The 22389-nt window shown below is 45.8% G+C and overlaps 1 protein-coding gene across 1 annotated transcript in view; it reads right to left on the bottom strand.

Annotated features, from left to right (window-relative positions):
• MYO7A (myosin VIIA) overlaps window positions 1-22389 on the bottom strand; it is a 187010-nt gene that overhangs the window by 152720 nt on the left and 11901 nt on the right. The window contains exon 2 of the mRNA XM_053385423.1: window positions 11789-11846. Coding sequence (XP_053241398.1) covers window positions 11789-11806 — 18 coding nt within the window. The 5' untranslated portion in view covers window positions 11807-11846. The remainder of the gene's footprint in view (window positions 1-11788; window positions 11847-22389) is intronic.

Here is a 22389-nt window from a genome sequence, read left to right as displayed (position 1 = left end):
ACCTGCCCCTCCATGGACAGCTGTGAGTCCAAAATGACTCCCAGGCTGCACAGCTGGTCCTTCAGGGGCACAGTTGCCCCATTCAGGACCAGGGAGTCCTCCACACCCGCCAGCCTCCTGTCCCCCCCAAACAGTACTTCTGTCTTGTCAGGATTCAGCCTCAATCTGTTAGCTGCTATCCATCCTCCAAGCGCCTCCAGACACTCACACAGGACTGTCACCGCCTTCACTGGTTCTGATTTGAAAGAGAGGTAGAGCTGGGTATCATCCGCATATTGATGGACACCCCACCCAAACCCCCTGATGAGGTTGGATGGTCATCTGTCATGGATGCTTTAGCTGAGATTCCTGCATTGCAGGGGGTTGGACGAGACGACCCTTGGGTCCCTTCTGTGACTCAATCTTAGAAGGGGGAAGCCTCGCAGAGACTTTGGCCAGCCTTCTCCCTTCCACCTTTAAGTTCAGAGCGAAAAGGATTTGGAAAGGCGCTGGCCACCTTTCCAAATTGGCCTGCGAGGCAGATTCTGATAAGAATCTGGTCTGCAAAGTCAGGAAGGTTCCTCAACCCCTGGTTCCCGGGACCTCTGCTGTGTCTGCCTCCTTTTCCAAATTAACAGCTCCCAACGTTGCATTCTTTCTTCGCAGGGAAGTTGCTCCAGCCCTTTGATCATTTTCGTTGCACCTTTTCCTGCAACATCCTTTATGAGATGCAGCAACCCAAAATGTACGCTACAAATTTGTCTTACTTGATGGTTTCATTTTCAATCCTTCCCTTAATGGTCCCTAACATGGAATTCTCTTTTTTGCAGCTACCAAACAGAGGGCACCCGCCCTGTGGAATGCCCTACCATCAGATGTCAAGGAAACAAACAACTATCTGACTTTTAGAAGACATCTGAAGGCAACCCTGTTTAGGGAAGTTTTTAATGTTTGATGTATTATCTTGTTTTTAATATTCTGTTGGGAGCCGCCCAAAGTGCCTAGGGAAACCCAGCCAGATGGGCGGGGTATAAATATATTTAATATATTATTATTATTATTATTATTATTATTAGTCCACCACAGAAACAAAAAAATGCAGCACGTGATAGATGGAGTCGATCCTTCAGCCATGGTGGGGGAATTGACCCTTGACCTGTGAATAATATCGGTGTTCCAAAAATGTTCCTGGATTCATTTGCGCCATATTGGGGTGCAGAGATGGCTTTTAGCAAGAATCATATCCCGTCAAATAAAAGTTATCACATCTTTCTGTTCTTTGTTTCCTCTTCCAGCAGGAGAAAGGGAGAATCCGATCTATTGCCTTCCAGCACACTCTCCTGGTAAAAGTTGAAATTTCAGAACTGTGCTGCCGGTCGTTGAAGACAATGACCAGATGGAGGCATATTTTGCTATGCTCTTCTCTCTCTCTCTCTCTCTCTCTCTCTCTCTCTCTCTCTCTCTCTCTCTCTCTGTGTGTGTGTGTGTGTGTGTATACAGCGGTAAGGTAAAGGTAAAGGGACCCCTGACCATTAGGTCCAGTCATGGCTGACTTTGGGGTTGCGGCGCATATCTCGCTTTATTGGCCAAGGGAGCCGGCGTTCAGCTTCCGGGTCATGTGGCCAGCATGACTAAGCCGCTTCTGGCGAACCAGAGCAGCGCACGGAAATGCCGTTTACCTTCCTGCCGGAGCAGTACCTATTTATCTACTTGCACTTTGACGTGCTTTCAAACTGCTAGGTTGGCAGGAGCAGGGACTGAGCAACGGGAGCTCACCCCGTCGTGGGGATTCGAACTGCCGACCTTCTGATTGGCAAGTCCTAGGCTCTGTGGTTTAACCCACAGCGCCACCCGCATCCCATATACAGTGGTACCTTGGGGTAATTACTTAATTCGTTCTGGAGGTCTGTTCTTAACCTGAAACTGTTCTTAACCTGAAGCACCACTTTAGCTAATGGGGCCTTCTCTGCTGCCACGCCGCCGGAGCACAATTTCTGTTCTCATCCTGAAGCAAAGTTCTTAACCTGAGGTACTATTTCTGGGTTAGCGGAGTCTGTAACCTGAAGCGTATGGAACCTGAAGCGTATGGAACCCGAGGTACCACTGTGTATATATATTTCTGAAGAGTTATATGCATGCATGCATGCATGCATATATATATATATATATATATATATATATATATATATATATGCATATAACACTTCAGAAATTCAGGGAAGTGGGCAACTAGTTTCAACAACTGCTTGCACATGTGGTTCTATGCATACCACTTAGCAAATCATTGTGTTCATCCTGCATTTCAAAGTTGACCAACAACAGCTTACATTATTATATTCAGGACGAAGGAGAAAGAGTGGATGTCACACATAAATATCAACATTTTTGCACACCAGTGAAATCACACACTCTCCTGATGAGTCAATCAATGATGGCTGGCACACTTGCTAAATTCGACACCAGACCCCATAACAAAGCATACCTTCCAACATTCCTCTGATGGAAATAGGGACACCCTATTAAATAATAATAATTTTATTTGTATCTCGCCCATCTGACTGGGTTGCCCCAGCCACTCTGGGCAGCTTCCAACATATATAAAAACATAATAAAACATTAAACATTTTTTAAAAAAAACTTCCCTATATAGGGCTGCCTTCAGATGTCTTCTAAAAGTTGCAGACCCTCCTTGGCTCAGGGGTCGGATAACTCCATACCCTCCAACATCTCCCCAATGAAAATAGCAACGTCCTAAAGAAAAGCGGGGCATTCTGGGATCAAACCAGAAACTGAAGTGGCTTCTGTAAAATAGGGACACTTGAAAGGTCTGGAATTTGTCTGTTATCTGGTTGGCCATTGTGAAAACAGGATGTTGACCTACAAAGGCCAATGGCCTGACCCAACAGTGCTCTTCTTATATCTTTAAATCTAATAATAAATAAATAAGTGTGGCCCTCGGAGTGCAAAAGCCTCCCCCACCATATTGTCGAACAACAGCTGAGCATGTATAGATTCGCGATGACATTATCTTGGCAAAACATGCATGGTAGTTCTCGTTCTACGGCTCCTCCTCTAGCACCAACTCAGCACCCCTGAAGGAAGTGTTGCAGGAAACCACCCCCAATCATTCAGTTTGTACAAACACGACACACACTCACACTCACACACAACATATGCGATGCTTATGTTATAAATTCATAGAAAATCACCCGTACATTGGATCTGTACTGTTCCACTTTTATTTTACACCATGAAGGAAGGGCTATCAAAGGGGGGAGACGTGACACAAGGCAGCCAGCACGTCCACAGCGAGCCCTACCCAGTTGGCACGCCAACCTTGATGGTCCTAGACAGAAGATCATTACACTCACAAAGGACCCGCATATGGAAGTGGATTCAGTATGGACTGAAACAAAGGACAGTGACCAGCCCTTCCCTCTGGGGGCAGGAAACAGCGAACTCCTCTTTGTCCTCAGGAATGTAATTTTGGGGAGGGGGAAAGGAGGAACCGGACGGGTGACAAGACACTCAGGTTACCACCACAACTCCTCCCTGAACCCCTCCTCTTTGTGATTTGTCAATGATGTAGTCATGATGTAGTTATGATGTAGTCTTAGGGGTGTAGCATGGGGGATTAGTAGCTAATAAAAGTTGGGGTCTTCTTTTGTTCAGGGCTTCCATCTTGTTCCACCTTGTGGCAGGTGGGAGTCCTGTCGCGACAGTCTTCAATAAAGACCAAGCCTACTGGCTGCTGTTTTGCTCTGGTATTCGTGGCTGGTGCCCTTGTTTTTTGTCCAAGGGAACCCTCAGATTTCTCCGTTAACATAAGGACATGGAGAATGTCAACATAACCGATAGCATCTCCTGGCAGGTGATATTATGGCCAGATAAGAACAGTCGCCTGCTTCACTGCAAAATGAGCCACCTTCCCCTTGTAATAAATCTGCGCGGAAGCCGCCTTTCAGGGAATGATTTGTGGGTCATGAAACTGCAGCCTGTGACCCAGAGAAAGGCATTGGGGGTGGGTGGCACAGGCAGTAAAATGGGCCTTGCCCTCTTCCTTGGCAAACAGCCATAAATCATTCACATTCCATTTGGCCTGGCTGCGCAAAAGAGGCCATTCGGCTGGGAGAAGAAAAACTCTCCGTTCTGTGCGGGTGAAATCAGCAGGAGTGGGGTGCCGGGCACTTTGAGATGCTGGGATAACTCAGATCTTGTTTGCATTTTAATGAGGAAGTCCCTGATTCCGCACCTCTCTTGCGAATCAGACCCAAAAAACAACCCCCCAACCATACTTCAAAATTCATACTCCGCTGAATTTTGGGGGATGCCGTTCTCCAATGAAGCGAGTTGCACAAAATGCATCATATTAGGTGGATCGGTGCATAATAACATACCTATTAGTGGAAGTAATGAACAGAAATGCATTGTACCGGAAGGAATTTCTTTTTAGAATATGGAATGCGCATGTTAGGAGAAATTCACACTAGAATGCTAACGAACTTTCAAGAGGAATTAAAAAAGAAAAATCTGCAGGAATGTGGGAAACTGGATTTAAGTTTGGAAGAACGAGAGAGAACCAAAATGGACTGGTTTGTGCATCTTTAGCAATAATAATTTAATAATAATATATTTATATTTATATACCCCGCCCACCTGGTTGGGTTACCCCAGCCACTCTGGGTGGCTCCCAACAGAATATTAAAACATCAAGCATTTCAAAACTTCCCTAAACAGGGCTGCCTTTAGGTGTCTTCTAAAAGTCAGATAGTTGTTTATTTCCTTGACATCTGATGGGAGGGCATTCCACAGGGCGGGCGCCACCACCGAGAAAGCCCTCTGCCTGGTTCCCTGTCACCTCAATTCTCACAGGGAGGGAACTGCCAGAAGGCCCTCAGAGCTGGACCTCAGTGTCCAGGCTGAACGATGGGGGTGGAGACACTCCTTCAGGTCTACTGGGCCGAGGCCGTTTAGGGCTTTCTAGGTCAGCACCAATACTTTGAATTGTGCTCGGAAACATAGTAGTGACTCAGTAAGCTGAGTGTGGCTCACCAGGCATGTTTGGGTACCCACCAAACACCAAATTATGTGGGAATGTCAGAGCACACACTCTACAGAGAGTCAGTATGATCTAGTCCCGGAATAAGGAATCTCAAGCCTAGAGGACAAATGCAGATCTCCAGGTCTCTCTCTCTGGCCCTGTGGCAGTAGTTTGTTAATGCTATATTGCTGCTGAGATGCATAGCATAAGAAATTCAAAACTTTGAAAGCTGGAACATAAAAAACAATACATGAAGACAGGCTTCGTTTTGAACCATATTGTTGCTGCTGTTAAGCGGCCATGTTTGACAGTGCAATCCTGTATAGGGAAGTTTTTAAAAAATGTTTAATGTTTTATTATGTTTTCATATATGTCGGAAGCTGCCCGGCGTGCTGGGGCAACCCAGTCAGATGTGTGGGGTATAAATAGTGAAATTATCACTGTGGAACGGGACGTCCCTATTTTCACCAGAGAAATGTTGGAGGATATGCAAGACACCCACCTCTCCGCACCACCTGAATCTTCATTGCCCCATCGCGCCCACTGTGGAGGCATTAATTGCCTCGTAAATCCATTTGATGGCTAGGATCCTGACAGCGGGTGCCATTAAAAATGCCAAATGCCTCAATCCCTCCAGCTAATGAGTAGGCCCCAGTGATTCACATTTCAATCTATATGCAAATGGACCATCCGGCAGGCACTCAGAGCGCCGTTCGTGGCCCTGTTTACTGCCGTCCAGAGAAGCTTCCAGGTTTGGACATGAATCCTGTACAAGACAAGAATGGACAGCAGCTTGCAGAGCATGTGATTTATGAGGGAGAGCTCACAGCTGTGGTGATGATGTCTGGGAGGCCAGCGGTAATTGCTGCCTTGCTTCACGCCCCTCACTCATCCAAAAGCACTCGGTGGTCTTATCTTCCCACAAGGGTCGACATTGATGCCGAAATCCAGCATCGCCTGAGCTCTGCGAGTGCAGCTTTCTCCCGATTGAAGTTCAGAGTGTTTGAGGACCGGGACATTTGCAGGGAAACCAAAATGTTTGTTTACAAAGCTATTGTACTAACAACCTTACTGTATGCCTGTGAATCATGGACCACTTATAAACGCCATCTCCAACTCCGCGAAAGATTCCATAAACGGTGTCTCTGAAAATTTTTACACATCACTTGGGAAGACAGACGAACTAATACCAGTGTACTGGAAGAAGCAAAGATCACCAGTGTCAAAGCGATGATTCTTCAACATCAACTTCGTTGGACTGGTCATGTTGTGCGGATGCCTGATGATTGTCTTCCAAAGCAACTACTCTATTCTGAACTTAAAAATGGAAAGAGTAATGCTGGTGGTCAACAAAAGAGTTAAACCTATCTCAAGGCAAATTTTTAAAAATGTGGTATAAACACCAACAACTGGGAAACACTGGCCTGTGAGCGCTCCAGTTGGAGAACAGCCTTTACCAAAGGTGTCATGGGCTTTGAAGACACTCAAACTCAGGACGCAAGGGAGAAACGTGCTGAGAGGAAGGCAGGCTTGGTGAATCCTCACCATGATCAACTCCTGCCTGGAAACCTATGTCCCCACCGTGGAAGGACGTGTGGATCCAGAATTGGCCTCCACAGTCACTTACGGACTCATTGTTAAAACTGTGTTCATGGAAGATAATCTTACTCGGCTATGAGTAATTGAAGAAGAAGAAGAAGACTGAACATGTCCCATCACATGGGGCCTAAGTGTCACTCAGCCATCACTGACAATAGGTTCATCCAAGGGTTTCAGACATTTAGATATACGAGGTGGTACAGTGGTACCTCAGTTCTTGAACGACATCCGTTTGGCTTCCAAAATAATAATAAAATAATTAATGGCATTCCGAACTTACACAGGTTTTAATAGATTTAATAGCCATAGGCCTGGGTGAAGAGGAATGTTATTGCCTGGTGTCTAAAGACATGTAATGATGATAATGAATTGAAAAAGATGTTTAAAATAACATTTGTTTTTTTAAAAACCCCAGAAGCTTTTCTTCTGGGAATTATAGGGGTAGAACTACCTAAACAGTATAGAAATTTATTCAGGTATGCGACTACAGCGGCAATAATGTTATTTGCCCAAAAATGGAAAGAAGAAGTCGTCCCGACAAAAGAAGAATAGATACAAAAACTTATGGACTACGCAGAAACGGCGAAACTTGCCGGAAAAGTAAGCAATCAAGATAACAAACTTTTTTTAATAAAAGAATGGAAACAAATTGTAAACAGATAAGGGCATTGGCAGGATTATTGTAATAACCTGCAGTTTCATAAGAGTATATAATTAAAGAAGATGAATAAAAGAATGACTTTATTTAGAATATGCAGGAAATGATAAAAATAAATTTAAGGAACCGCAGAAAGAGGAGGAAGGGAGTTTTGAAATGTTAAAATGACTGTAAAACTATTGAAATGTATGTAACTGAAAATCATAAATAATTTTTTAAATAAAATAAAGACATGTAATGATGGCGCCTGGTGAACCTCTCTGGGGAGAACATACTAAGGTTAGGGAGCCACCACAGAAAAGGCCTTTTGGTGGGAATCGCAGGTGGGTTTCTGGTTGGCCCCTGTGAGACCAGGATGCTGGACTAGGTAGGACATTGGCCTCATCCAACAGGCCCTTTTTAGGTTCTTATTGAACCTGGACTCTTCTGCATTCCAAGCAAGTGTCCTACGACTGAGCTACGGGTGCCCCTCCTGGCGCAAGGGCACACACACAACTCTCCTGGATTGTTCTGCTTTGAGAGTTGCCACCTGAGCTATTATGAGCTCTGTAAACAAAGAGCGAGATACAATTGTTAGAAAAGTGCCGGCTTTTATCTTGTAGTACTTGGCAACTGTCAATGAGAGTTACTCCATCCAATAACTCAAACAGAACAGTTGTGTAGTACTTACTCCATCCAATAACTCAAACAGAACAGTTGTGCGGGTTCTCTGATGTTGTGTTGGGTTTATTGTGTTTTGACAAGCCTACGTCGTAAGATTTATTTCAGTCCTGCCAGAGTCTTCAAATTTCTACAGTTATTACTTATGTACTCCATAAATTTACTCCAATCTTTTTGGAATTTTGCTTCCTCCTGATTTCGGATCCTACAGGTTAGTTTTGCTAGTTCCGCATAATCAACCATCTTTGTCTGCCACTCCTCTATTGTTGGTAATTCTGGTACTTTCCATTTTGGGGCTAACAAAGTTCTGGCAGCAGTCGTAGCATACATAAATAACCTTTGATCAGCTTTTTCTATTTCCTCTCCCATCAAGCCTAGCAAGAAAGTTTCCGGCTTTTTCGGGAAAGTGTATTTAAATATCCTTTTCAATTCATTATAAATCTGTTCCCAAAACTGTTTCATTTTCTCACATGTCCAACACATGTGGTAAAAATCTCCATCTTTATCTTTGCATTTCCAACATGTCTTACTACTCAACCTGTACATTCTCGCTAGTTTGTTGTTGTTTAGTCATTTAGTCGTGTCCGACTCTTCGTGACCCCATGGACCAGAGCACGCCAGGCACTTCCGTCTTCCACTGCCTCCCGCAGTTTGGTCAAACTCATGCTGGTAGCTTCGAGAACACTGTCCAACCATCTCGTCCTCTGCCGTCCCCTTCTCCTTGTGCCCTCCATCTTTCCCAACATCAGGGTCTTTTCCAGGGAGCCTTCTCTTCTCATGAGGTGGCCAAAGTATTGCAGCCTCAGCTTCAGGATCTGTCCTTCCAGTGAGCACTCAGGGCTGATTTCCTTCAGAATGGGACTCTCAAGAGTCTCCTCCAGCACCATAATTCAAAAGCATCCATTCTTTGGCGATCAGCCTTCTTTATGGTCCAACTCTCACTTCCATACATCACTCCTGGGAAAGCCATAGCTTTAACTCTACGGACCTTTGTTGACAAGGTGATTTCTCTGCTTTTTAAGATGCTGTCTAGGTTTGTCATTGCTTTTCTCCGAAGAAGCAGGCGTCTTTTACAGTGGTACTTCTAGATGCGAACGGGATCCGTTCCGGAGCCCCGTTTGCATCTAGATGCAAACGTAACCAGCGATGGCACATCTGCGCATGTGCACGTCGCTTTTTGCCACGCATGTGCAAGCGGCAAAACCTGGAAGTAACGCACTCCATTACTTTCAGGTTGCCGCAGACCACAACTTGAACGCGCTCATCCCAAAGCACATTCAACCCGAGGTATGATTGTAATTTCGTGACTGCAGTCATCATCTGCAGTGATCATGGAGCCCAAGAAAGTAAAATCTCTCACTGCCTCCATTTCTTCCCCTTCTGTTTGCCAGGAGGTGATGGGACCAGTGGCCATAATCTTAGGGGTTTTTTTTGATGTTGAGCTAGTTTAACAGGTGTCCAATACCCAGCTGGTACATAACTCAGTGGTAAACGAAGGGGTTGCAAAAAAGAGGTCCCTGATCCTGGGTTAGTCAAGAGTTTTTAGTTCTTTTCCCCCCAGACTGAACCATTCATCTGTTCTTGAACTAAAACTGTATCGCAGACAAATGCTGTGATCCTTTGATGCAGCCCAGAAGTACCATAAAACACACACAGAGGCCACAGTTTTTACAGTCCCTTTGCTCTTCACCCGTTCCTCCTCTCTTTGTTTACCCAGAAAGCAGGTTGCCACAACCAATTTGCCAGCTGCTAAAGATGATAAGCTCTGGCTCTCAACAGACCTTCCCTCTGCCCAACAATATTTGCTTCTCTTTAAATTTACAATGCGGAAGAGAAAAGATGCCGGGATGAGCTGGATAGGTTCTCTGAGCTCTTTGAGAGCTTTCTCTTCCTCAGACAAAGCTTGGCTTTCCCCTCCTTTTATGACAAGAGCTGATACAAACTGAGGTTGCATCACAACTTTCTTCAGCAGGGTAGTGGCCAATTTCAGAAACGCAGTCCCCTCGTGAGAGTCACAGCCCCTTGTAAAGTTTTTACAGCCTTTTAAGATTCTACAAGGGACGCGGGTGGTGCTGTGGGTTAAACCACAGAGCCTAGGACTTGCCGATCAGAAGGTTGGCGGTTCGAATCCCCGCGACGGGGTGAGCTCCCGTTGCTCGGTCCCTGCTCCTGCCAACTTAGCAGTTTGAAAGCACGTCAAAGTGCAAGTAGATAAATAGGTGCCACTCCGGTGGGAAGGTAAATGGCGTTTCCGTGCGCTGCTCTGGTTCGCCAGAAGCGGCTCAGTCATGCTAGCCACATGACCCGGAAGCTGTACGCCGGCTCCCTTGGCCAATAAAGCAAGATGAGCGCCGCAACCCCAGAGTCAGCCACAACTGGACCTAATGGTCAGGGGTCCCTTTACCTTTACTTTTAATATTCTACAATAATCTTATAATCATAGAAGAATAATGATTTGGGAGGCATTGCAACAATCAGTGCAGGTCTCCATGTGTTACTTCTATTTTCTGTGTATGTGCAAAAGGACACTGACAAACTGGAACGTGTCCAGAGGAGGGCAACCAAAATGGCCAAAGGCCTGGAAATGATGCCTTATGAGGAACGGCTAAGGGAGCTGGGCATGTTTAGCCTGGAGAAGAGGAGGCTAAGGGGTGATATGATAGCCATGTTCAAATATATAAAAGGATGTCACATAGAGGAGGGAGAAAGGTTGTTTTCTGCTGCTCCAGAGAAGCGGACACGGAGCAATGGATCCAAACTACAAGAAAGAAGATTCCACCTAAACATTAGGAAGAACTTCCTGACAGTAAGAGCTGTTCAACAGTGGAATTTGCTGCCAAGGAGTGTGGTGGAGTCTCCTTCTTTGGAGGTCTTTAAGCAGAGGCTTGACAACCATATGTCAGGAGTGCTCTGGTGGTGTTTCCTGCTTGGCAGGGGGTTGGACTCAATGGCCCTTGTGGTCTCTTCCAAATCTATGATTCTATGATTCTATGATTCTATGATTCTATGATTCTATGATTTAGAGTGCTCCAATATCTTATTTTGCAGTGACATAGGCTGTGTTTTCCTTGAAGCTCAACTGTACATAACATAACTTGCACACTATTCTCTTGAAAACAAAGCACCCCCAGACCCTCCAAGTGTCCCTATTTTCCAGGGACAGTCCGGGATTTACAGGAGCCATCCCAGTTTCACAGGTCCAGCAAATTTAGGATGGCTATATCCCCTGAGTCCTTCACAATGGGAGTTGCTTTTGATCTCCGTTAATGCTATAGAGGAACTGCGCTGCCCACATCGTGAACAATATCAATTTTCTCTGATGTCTAATTTCCAAATATAAACAACTGGACACCGGAGGAGATCTAAATTTGTATGAATGCCTTTTATATTATGGATCATATGCAAGATTATTTGGGGGGGGGAACCATAGGTGAATGGTGTATCGACTTCCTTTCCCCACCTTTTTCCTTTTGCATTTTCAGCAAGCTGTCTCGTTAAGTTCCCGCGATCTTCTCTAATCACTGCTGTGTAGTTACTTTATAGCTGTTTCCCCTCCAACCAGCTGAGAATGATATAATCTACTCCTTGCATGATGCCAAACACTTCCTAGCTAGTTAATCTACACAACACACGTCAGTGATTCCCTTTAAGCTAATCAAGGACTAAGGCCGATGAGATACAAGAGATAAAAGTGTCCACTTGCCCTCTTCCAGAAACGGGTGGGGTGTCATATAAAAATAGCCGGGGATGAATCCACCCCCTCATCTCTGACAAGGTTCCTTCTTAAGCCAGGTGAGTAACACAGTATCTTAAAATTAGCACTGTCAACAGAGAGCGGGCACGCAACTTACCTGCCGTAGAATAACCATGGCTCCTACGTAACGTCATCGGCAGTCACCCCCAGTGAGCCTGAGGGAGAAAGAAGAATCAGAGATTCAGAGGGACTAGTTGGTTACCACTTGCATTTTGGAGAGGTCGAGATTACGATCAGCCAAGAAGCATCGTTTTGTCAAACACACACGCTTGGGCCCTGACTACGTAAGCAACAACAACAACGGCACGCACCGCTATAAATGTGACAGCTATCGAACTCTTCGTTCTAGACAGCAGAAGATAATCCTCTAAATGCAACCAGGTTAATACCCACACAGCCTCCCTGCAGTGATAAGCATGAATTCTCCTTGTGGAGTTTCTCGCATAGGAGGCAAGCTGTAAACGAAACAGCAGGAACTGGGCAAAATAATGGCAGGGTTTTGTGCATATGAGTTTGGGGGGGGAAGCATGTCAGGCGTAGAATGTGGCGTTTTTGAAGAACAAGAAAATTTCATTTTTTAAATGTTTATATTTTATTAAGGTGATGTCAGTTATAAGAAATAAACTGAAAACGAAAAAGGAGGAGGAAAAGTGAGAGGGAGAAAAACAACAACAAAGATAAATATAAAAGCGAAAATATGCAAAAAAAGCAATATATTATATTCCCATACATTCTTGTATAAATTGGTATAGTGTTATTGTCCTTGTTGTTGTTGTTGTTGTTTAGTCGTTTAGTCGTGTCCGACTCTTCGTGACCCCCTGGACCAGAGCACGCCAGGCACTCCTGTCTTCCACTGCCTCCCGCAGTTTGGTCAAACTCATGCTGGTAGCTTCGAGAACACTGTCCAACCATCTCGTCCTCTGCCGTCCCCTTCTCCTTGTGCCCTCCATCTTTCCCAACATCAGGGTCTTTTCCAGGGAGTCTTCTCTTCTCATGAGGTGGCCAAAGTCTTGGAGCCTCAGCTTCAGGATCTGTCCTTCCAGTGAGCACTCAGGGCTGATTTCCTTCAGAATGGAGAGGTTTGATCTTCTTGCAGTCCATGGGACTCTCAAGAGTCTCCTCCAGCACCATAATTCAAAAGCATCAATTCTTCGGCGATCAGCCTTCTTTATGGTCCAGCTCTCACTTCCATACATCACTACTGGGAAAACCATAGCTTTAACTATACGGACCTTTGTTGGCAAGGTGATGTCTCTGCTTTTTAAAATGCTGTCTAGGTTTGTCATTGCTTTTCTCCCATGAAGCAGGTGTCTTTTAATTTCGTGACTGCTGTCACCATCTGCAGTGATCATGGAGCCCAAGGAAGTCAAATCTCTCACTGCCTCCATTTCTTCCCCTTCTATTTGCCAGGAGGTGATGGGACCAGTGGCCATGATCTTAGTTATTGTCCTAGTGCTTATGTAAATGTTAATAGGTCTACTACTTTTTGGATAAACTTATTCCAGATGTTATCGTGTTTATCCATAGAGGGTCTGCGCCTGTAAGCAGTCCATTCATAAATTGCCAGTAATGTCATACTGTCAATCCATTGATTGAAGAGTATTATATCTTTATTTTTCCAATTCCTCAATATCAATCTCTTGGCCACCATTAGGGCACGGAAAATCCATTTCCGTTTCCCCATTGATAATTTCCATACTGCAGGTATATAGTTCAATAAAATATTCTCCACTGAGAGATTTAACTTTTTCTGCACAGTCATAGTTAGACAGTCCAGCACATTCTCCCCCAAAACTTGTTAAGTACAGAACACTGTACAAACATGTGCTTCAGAGAGGCATTGTCCTTGCCATATCTCCAACACTGAACTATCTTAGCTAACCCCTTTTCGGGTGGCACTGTGGGTTAAACCACTTGGCGGTTCTGAATCCACGCAATGGGGTGAGCTCCTGTTGCTCGGTCCCTGCTCTTGCCAATCCAGCAGTTTGAAAGCAAACAGTGCAAGTAGATAAATAGGTACCACTCCGGTGGGAAGGTAAATGGCATTTCCGTGCGCTGCTCTGGTTCACCAGAAGCAGCTTAGTCCTGCTGGCCACATGACCCAGAAGCTGTACGCCGGCTCCCTCGGCCACTAAAGCGAGATGAAAACCGCAACCCCAGAGTCATCCATGACTGGACCTAACGGTCAGTGGTCCCTTTACCTTTAAAGGAGTCCAATAAACTCTATTATTTTCTGACGTATTAGTCTTAATTTTAAATCTAATGACACTTTAGGTATTGAAGCTAATACATTTTCCCACTGTCTGTGTAATAACGAAAGTTCCAATTCTTTATTCCAATCACCTCTTACAGTCTGCATATTGAACTTGTGTATTGTTAATAGGATATCTATAAAAAGTAATTGCTGGCTTTTTATTTTTGAATGAGTGGTCCAATTGTTCCAATATCTCAGGTATCTCAGAAGCTGAAAGGGCAGACTGCCCAAACACACTTGTTAGGAGATGTTGTAACTGAAGATATTGCCCTTGGGCTGCATCTGATAGATTATATTTTTGTGTTAAAATAGCAAAAGTATAAAATTCATCTTCCCCATCTATCAGCTGGTCCAATGTCAACACACCTGTTTACATCCAATTTTTCCATATCACCATCTTTTATTGCCATTTTCGGTGTGGGGTTTCCCCACTGGGTAAATTTAGCATGTGAAGAACAAGCAAGCTTCTAGCTCACACGATTGCGGAGATGTGCTTGTATTATTAGAAGCCAGAGAGGAGGCAGAAGGGATTTCCAGCGGACTTCCCTTGCCTGGCAAAGCGTGAATAAATTATGCAAATTAGGGCATGCAAATAAAAGAGCAAATTATGCAAAATAATGGGGACGTGGATAGGCAGTCAATAAAAGCAGCTAAACTGCCTTGCTGAATGGGGGGGGGGTGAGCATTAGCCTGGACTTTTGAAAATTAAAAGGTAGGGTGAAAATCCTTCAGGATGCAGGCATTCCATAAGTGGAGAATCACCATTAAAAAGCCTCTGGGCCTCTGCAAAACACCCTCAGGACTCTCACCAGATCACATTTCCTTCCCAGAACTTAGCAGCCTGCTGGGACGCGTCCCTGAACTCTGTAAATGCATCTTATTTGCCTGGAAGAAGAATGGAAAACTAAAAATAGTAAATAATAATAATAATAATAATAATAATAATAATAATAATAATAATAATAATAATAATGTGTATGCAGAAATCTGGCCCAGAATGTAAGCACTGCTTCGTGTGTGTGTGTGTGTGTGTGTGTGTGTGTGTAATTAAAACTGTTTTACAATTTAAAACACTAATTTAAACATCCTTAAAATATCAATGACTTCCCTTCCTCTCTTTTCATGGTTCATTTTGCATATCATAAATCCCTGAATATTTTACAAAAACTAAACCATTCAGTATTCCATTACTACATCCATCAAAACTTATTTACACTGTTGGATTTATCTTAATGCTGCCAGCGTTTTCAACTGTACACAATTATTTCCCATATATTCCAATCTTCTCTAAACGTATGTTCCCCTTGTTCTCTTATTCTACATGTTAAGTCCGCAAAGCTGCGTATATTCTGTCAACATAAGATGCCATTCTTGTTTCGTTGAGATTTCACTCGTTTTCCATTCTGGGGCTAACAAAACATGGGCCACAGTAGTGGCATACATAACATTTTTTGACACCTACGAATTTCCGTCTGAATTATCCCCAACAAAAAGGACTCTAGGTTTTTTGGGAAAGTACTTTTAAACATTTTTTTCAATTCATTATGGATTATTTCCCAATACATTCTCTTCTACCCTTTCACAGTTCCAACACATGTGTAAGAATGTTCCCTCAACCTCATTGCATCTCCAGCACTTATCTGATTCAGTCTTATATCTCTTAGCAAGCCTAAGGTAAAGGTAAAGGGACCCCTGACCATTAGGTCCAGTCGTGTCTGACTCTGGGGTTGCAGCGCTCATCTCGCTTTATTGGCCGAGGGAGCCGGCGTACAGCTTTCAGGTCATGTGGCCAGCATGACTAAGCCGCTTCTGGCGAACCAGAGCAGTGCACAGAAACACCGTTTACCTTCCCGCCGGAGCGGTACCTATTTATCTACTTGCACTTTGACGTGCTTTCGAACTGCTAGGTTGGCAGGAGCAGGGACCGAGCAACGGGAGCTCACTCCGTGGCGGGGATTCGAACCGCCAACCTTCTGATCGGCAAGACCTAGGCTCTGTGGTTTAACCCACAGCGCTACCCATGTCCCCTTAGCAAGCCTTGTTGTTGTTTAGTCGTGTCCGACTCTTTGTGACCCCATGGACCAGAGCACGCCTTGCACTCCTGTCTTCCACTGGCTCCCACAGTTTGGTCAGACTCATGCTGGTAGCTTAGAGAACACTGTCCAACCATCTCATCCTCTGTCGTCCCCTTCTCCTTGCGCCCTCCATCTTTCCCAACATCAGGGTCTTTTCCAGGGAGTCTTCTCTTCTCATGAGGTGGCCAAAGTCTTGGAGCCTCAGCTTCAGGATCTGTCCTTCCAGTGAGCACTCAGGGCTGATTTCCTTCAGAATGGAGAGGTTTGATCTTCTTGCAGTTCATGGGACTCTCAAGAGTCTCCTCCAGCACCAGAATTCAAAAGCATCAATTTAGCAAGCCTACTTGGAGTTAAATACCATCTGCAAATCATCTATCATCTGTAAATCATCTGTGGAATGTAAGCAATTCTTCAACCTGCTTTAGTCTCTGACCCACAACTTACCCCACCTCTCTCGGCCATGAACCTCCCTCCTTTCTCCCTGTTCCTTCCAGTCCCAACCAAACCCTCCCACTGGTTGAGCCTTCATTTAAATCACTGACTCCTATATCTCCCATCATCCTTGACCCCTTGTCACGCTCGACGGGGCTGATGGGAGATGGAGTCCAGCAACAAGCTCCCCGTTCCTGCTCTTCAACCCAAAGGTGTAACCACGATGGCCTGCGTTTCAGTGATGGGCTCATCTCCCTCAGGGTGTAACCTATATTAGCAACCTCCAGCTGACCCCTGAGGGCAAAGATGCTAATTAATAAGGAATAAACAGGATAACTTTCCCAGCAAAGGTGCATCCGGGGGGGAGGAAGAAAACACGGGTGCAGGGAGGCGGGAGATGCACAAGTTCATGCCTTAGATAATAATAATAATAATAATAATAATAATAATAATAATAATAATAATAAATAATTTTTATTTCTATCCTGCCCTCCCCAGCTGAAGCCGGGCTCAGAGTGGCTAACCACAATAAAAGTAACACAGCATTCTAAAATCAGTTCATTCTAAAATCAATTCTGAATCAAATTAATGGCAACCATTGGGCCAGAGTTCTATGAGGATTACCAAAGGAGGGGGTCAGGCTGTGCCTTGGCCAAAGGCCTGGTGCAACAGCTCTGTCTTGCAGGCCCTGCGGAAAGATGTCAAGTCCCACAGGGCCCTGGTCTCTTGTGACAGAGTTCCACCAAGTCGGGGCCAGTACTGAAAAGGCCCTGGCCCTAGTTGAGACCAATCTAACCACCTTGCAACTTGGGACCTCCAAAGTGTTGTTATTTGTGGACCTTAAGGTCCTCCATGGGACACACCAGGAGAGGCGGTCCCGTAGGTACATCTGTTTTGTCATTCAGCGACAAGCCTGCACAACTTACTTCTTTGTTGTTTTTGTATTTAGGTGGCGTTCACGGTCCTCCCCCTCCTCATTTAATCCCCAGAACAACCCTGTGAGGTAGGTTAGGCTGAGAGGCAGTGACTGGCCCATGGCCGAGCAGGGATTTGAACACTGGTCTCCTGGGTCCTTAAGGGACGTGGGTGGCAAAGGGACGTGGGTGGCGCTGTGGGTTCAACTACAGAGCCTAGGACTTGCCGATCAGAAGGTCGGCGGTTCGAATCCCTGCGACGGGGTGAGCACCCATTTCTCTGTCCCAGCTCCTGCCAACCTAGTTCAAAAGTACCTCAAAGTGCAAGTAGATAAACAGGTACCGCTCCGGCGGGAAGCCAAACAGCATTTCCGTGCGTTGCTCTGGTTCGCCAGAAGCGGCTTAGTCATGCTGGCCACATGACCCGGAAGCTGTATGCTGGCTCCCTCGGCCAATAAAGTGAGATGAGCACCGCAACCCCAGAGTTGGCCACGACTGGACCTAATGGTCAGGGGTCCCTTAACTTTTACCTTTACTCCTGGGTCCTAGTCCGACATTCTAACCACTATGTGTCACTGCCACTCCCTTGGCTTTGCATCCGGGCCAGCAGCAAATGTGGAATGAGCAATGGCCTGTCTTGGTGTAATTCCCAGCAGGTCCTGATAGTCAGAACACGAGGTGCAAACCTGTTGGACTTTGAAGGATCTGCTGTTGCTGTTTTTTAAAGAAGCTCATTGGGAGTTGAACCCAGGCTGAGGAGGCATGCTTGAAATTCCTTGCAACCGGTGGCAAACGAATGAATGAATTTAACATCCAGTGCCAATGCCTCTGTGGATTAGTTGGCAGCCTGGCTGGTCATGAGATTTAAAATCAGCAGACAGCCAAACCAAGGGAGATTATGATGAAAAATGCCAAGACTTGCTAACATAAGTGCAGGTTGATGACCAGAGTGTTTCTGGTTCGCTCCCCCCTCTCCCTTCCCCAAGGCTGGTTTCCCATTGCGGTTGCCAACTAACTAAAAACCCTGGCTGCTCCTCTGCCTTTAAGAACAGCTTGAGCAGCTGAAGCTTTTTCAGGGCAGATCGAACTGCTGTGTAAGGCGCAAGAGCGATGAACACTTTAAAAGAAGAAGTTGGCAACTCTACATTCAATAATATGTTTGTGAGCTTTCCTGCCCTATCGGGCAAAGTACCCGCTGCCTTGAGACACGGGTGGCGCTGTGGGTTAAACCACAGAGCCTAGGGCTTGCCGATCAGAAGGTTGGTGGTTCGAATCCCTGTGACGGGGTGAGCTCCCATTGCTCGGTGACTGCTCCTGCCAACCTAGCAGTTCGAAAGCACGTCAAAGTGCAAGTAGATAAATAGGTACCGCTCCGGCGGGAAAGTAAACAGTGTTTCAGTGCGCTGCTCTGTTTGGCCAGAAGCAGCTTAGTCATGCTCGCCCCATGACCTGTACGCCAGCTCCCTCGGCCAATAAAGCGAGAGGAGCGCCTCAACCCCAGATTCGGCCACAACTGGATCTAATGGTCAGGGGTCCCTTTACCCTTTACCTTTACCTCGGGTTAAGAACTGAATTCGTTCTGGAGGCCTGTTCTTAACCTGAAACTGTTCTTAACCTGAGGTACCACTTTAGCTAATGGGGCCTCCCTCTGCCGCCGCCTTGCAGAACATCTTTGAGAGAAGAAAAGGCTAGGGAGTTAACCCTTACACAAATCCAGAGTGCTTGTTATGAGAACTTCACACAAAAATGCCGAGGGATTTTCACGAGGATTTTAAAAAAATAGCCAGTGGCTTCAGGAACACGTAAGATTGGGAAAATAAGAAATGAAGAAAGTGAAAACTAATATATCTGAAAGTGAGCCCCATTGAACACAGTGGGTCTTAAAGGTAAAGCTAAATGTAAAGGGACACCTGACCATTAGGTCCAGTTTTGGACGACTCTGGGGTTGCAGCGCTCATCTCACTTTATTGGCCGAGGGAGCTGGCGTACAGCTTCCGGGTCATGGGGCGAGCATGACTAAGCCGCTTCTGGCCAAACAGAGCAGCGCACGGAAACGCCGTTCACCTTCCCGCCAGAGTGGTACCTATTTATCTACTTGCACTTTGACGTGCTTTCGAACTGCTAGGTTGGCAGGAGCAGGGACCGAGCAACGGGAGCTCACCCGGTCGCGGGGATTCGAACCTCCGACCTTCTGATCGGCAAGCCCTAGGCTCTGTGGTTTAACCCACAGCGCCACCCGCGTCCCTTACAGTGGGTCTTACTTTTGAGCAAATATACATAGGGATTGCTCTGCTTGTTTCCTCATAAGGAATTCGATGAGACTCAGTCAAGTGTGTACAGGATCGCAGCTTCAGACTGGATCCAGCCCAGTGTGTTTCATTGCTCCATATGGAATTCTATCCTGTTGCTCTCTGCTTTCTGCTCTTGTTTATTAAGACCGTTTTGAATGCTTAACTTCTTCTCTAGAGTATTTGCAACTCTTCCCAGTTTAGTGCCACCTGCGACACGCGGACAGGTATGTTATCAAAGTTTCATGGGGGTTTTGACAAGACCCATCAGGAAACGCACATCAATTTTTCAACCCTCTCAGAGAAAGCACAATGGAGCAGTCCCTAACTTCTGAACCTCAGAACAATATGCCGGAGAGAAGGGGAGGGGGAGTGTGAATAGTATGGCCTTCTCCTCTTGCTTTCAGCTTTTTTGTCTAGCCAGTTTTGTAAGGTTGCCAAGGAATTCGATACAGGTTGGCCGCAAAGGGACAGGCCAGGTGATTTCCTTTTGTTTGTAGGCTATTGTGTCTGAATCAGAGAGGAGATCATTTAGCAACACAAACGGGTTTAATTGTTTCAGCATGAGGAAAGCCTGATAGCAGATGCTACAGGATTCACATCCCTTGAAATTTGGGCCTGGTGCTCTATCTAAAAAGAAAAGGTTTATCCAGAAGATCAGTCCAAGTGAGCCCTCAGCGATGTAAGATCATCCCGAGGGCAGACACTTTTGCGGAGGAAATGTCTCCCTTAAAAAAAGAGGATGTAGGAAATGAACACATTCAGAAGACGGCTAGACCAACGCTGTTTTCTCTGACCTTCCACACTTTCCTTTTCTTCCATAGGGAGATTTCTGATCTGCAGCCCCCCCCCCATGTGCTGTCTGAAATGGTACAGTCCAGGAGGGGATCTATCAGGTGATTTTGCTGAACTTATAAATCTGCTCCTAATTTTGCACACTAGGATGATCAGGGCCACTGGTCCCATCACCTCCTGGCAAATAGAAGGGGAAGAAATGGAGGCAGTGAGAGATTTGACTTTCATGGGCTCCATGACCACTGCAGATGGTGGCAGCCGTCACGAAATTAAAAGACGCCTGAAAAGCAATGACAAACCTAGACAGCATCTTAAAAAGCAGAGACATCACCTTGCCGACAAAGGTCCGTATAGTTAAAGCTATGGGTTTCCCAGTAGTGATGTATGGAAGTGAGAGCTGGACCATAAAGAAGGCTAATCGCTGAAGAATTGATGCTTTTGAATTCTGGTGCTGGAGGAGACTCTTGAGAGTCCCATGGACTGCAAGAAGTTCAAACCTCTCCATTCTGAAGGAAATCAGCCCTGAGTGCTCACTGGAAGGACAGATCATGAAGCTGAGACTCCAATACTTTGGCCACCTCATGAGAAGAGAAGACTCCCTGGAAAAGACCCTGATGTTGGGAAAGATGGAGGGCACAAGGAGAAGGGGACGACAGAGGATGAGATGGCTAGACAGTGTTCTCGAAGCTACAAACATGAGTTTGACCAAACTGTGGGAGGCAGTGAAAGACAGGAGGGCCTGACGTGCTCTGGTCCAGGGGGTCACGAAGAATTGGACACAACTAAACAACAACAACAATTTTGCACGCCCCCCATTTCGAAAGAGATTTCAATTAAAAATATTTGCTGGCTAGGGGTATATATAGATATTTGGTTTCCTATTGCCATGCTGGAAAATTCTCCTCCCATGATCCATCAGTTAATGAGAAATAGGAATTGCTCTTGAAAATTCATCCAAGGGGGGAAGGAAATTTCAGCGAAAAACTTGTGGGTGGGGTGCGGAGTTTTGATGCACATACCTTACTTTTGAGGTGGTCGAGGGGTGCTTGGGAGTGTCTTTTCCTTCATTCTGCACACTGCCTCACCTGTGGTCTGCACCATACAGCCTCCCCAGCTGCCCTCACCTCAGTTAAAGCCAAGAGGATGATATCTTGAGGCAACGCTCTCTTGGGGCTTTCCCCAGAAGCACACACAGTGTTGAGTGTTGAGGGAAGTGCGAAGAGAACTCTGAACAGGATGCAACCTAAGACATATCAGTCTAAACCAGGCACCCCAACCCTATGGTCCTCCAGATGTTTTGGACTACAATTCCCATCATCCATGACCACTGGTCCTGTTAGCTAGGGATCATGGGAGTTGTAGGCCAAAACATCTGGAGGGCCGCAGGTTGGGGATGCCTGGTCTAAGCTTAAAGGACAGGGAGGTCAGCACAGAGGTAACAAGAACTACTTATTGCTTATACCCCGACCATCTGGCCGGGTTTCCCCAGCCACTCTGGGTGGCTTCCAACAGAATATTAAAAACACAATAAAACATTAACATTAAAAACTTCCCGAAACAGGGCTGCCTTCAGATGTTTTCTAAAAGTCAGATAGTTGTTTATTTTCCTGACATCGGAAGGAAGGGTGTTCCACAGGGCGGGCGCCACTACCGAGAAGACCCTCTGCTTGGTTCTCTGTAACCTCACAAGGAGGGGACCGCCAGAAGGCCCTCGGCGCTGGACCTCAGTGTCCAGGCTGAACGATGGGGGTGGAGATGCTCCTTCAGGTCTACTGGGCCGAAGCCATTTAGGGCTTTCAAGGTCAGCACCAACACTTTGAATTGTGCTCGGAAACGTACTGGGAGCCAAGGTAGGTCTTTCAGGACTGGTGTTATGTGGTCTCGGAGGCCACTCCCAATCACCAGTCTAGCTGCCGCATTGTGGATTAGTTGTAGTTTCC

This window comes from Podarcis raffonei, chromosome 4 (assembly GCF_027172205.1).
Source record: "Podarcis raffonei isolate rPodRaf1 chromosome 4, rPodRaf1.pri, whole genome shotgun sequence".
In the NCBI taxonomy this organism is placed as follows: Eukaryota; Metazoa; Chordata; class Lepidosauria; order Squamata; family Lacertidae; genus Podarcis; species Podarcis raffonei.
The sequence above is the reverse complement of the archived record's forward strand: the minus strand, read 5'-3'. Positions and strand labels throughout refer to the sequence as shown.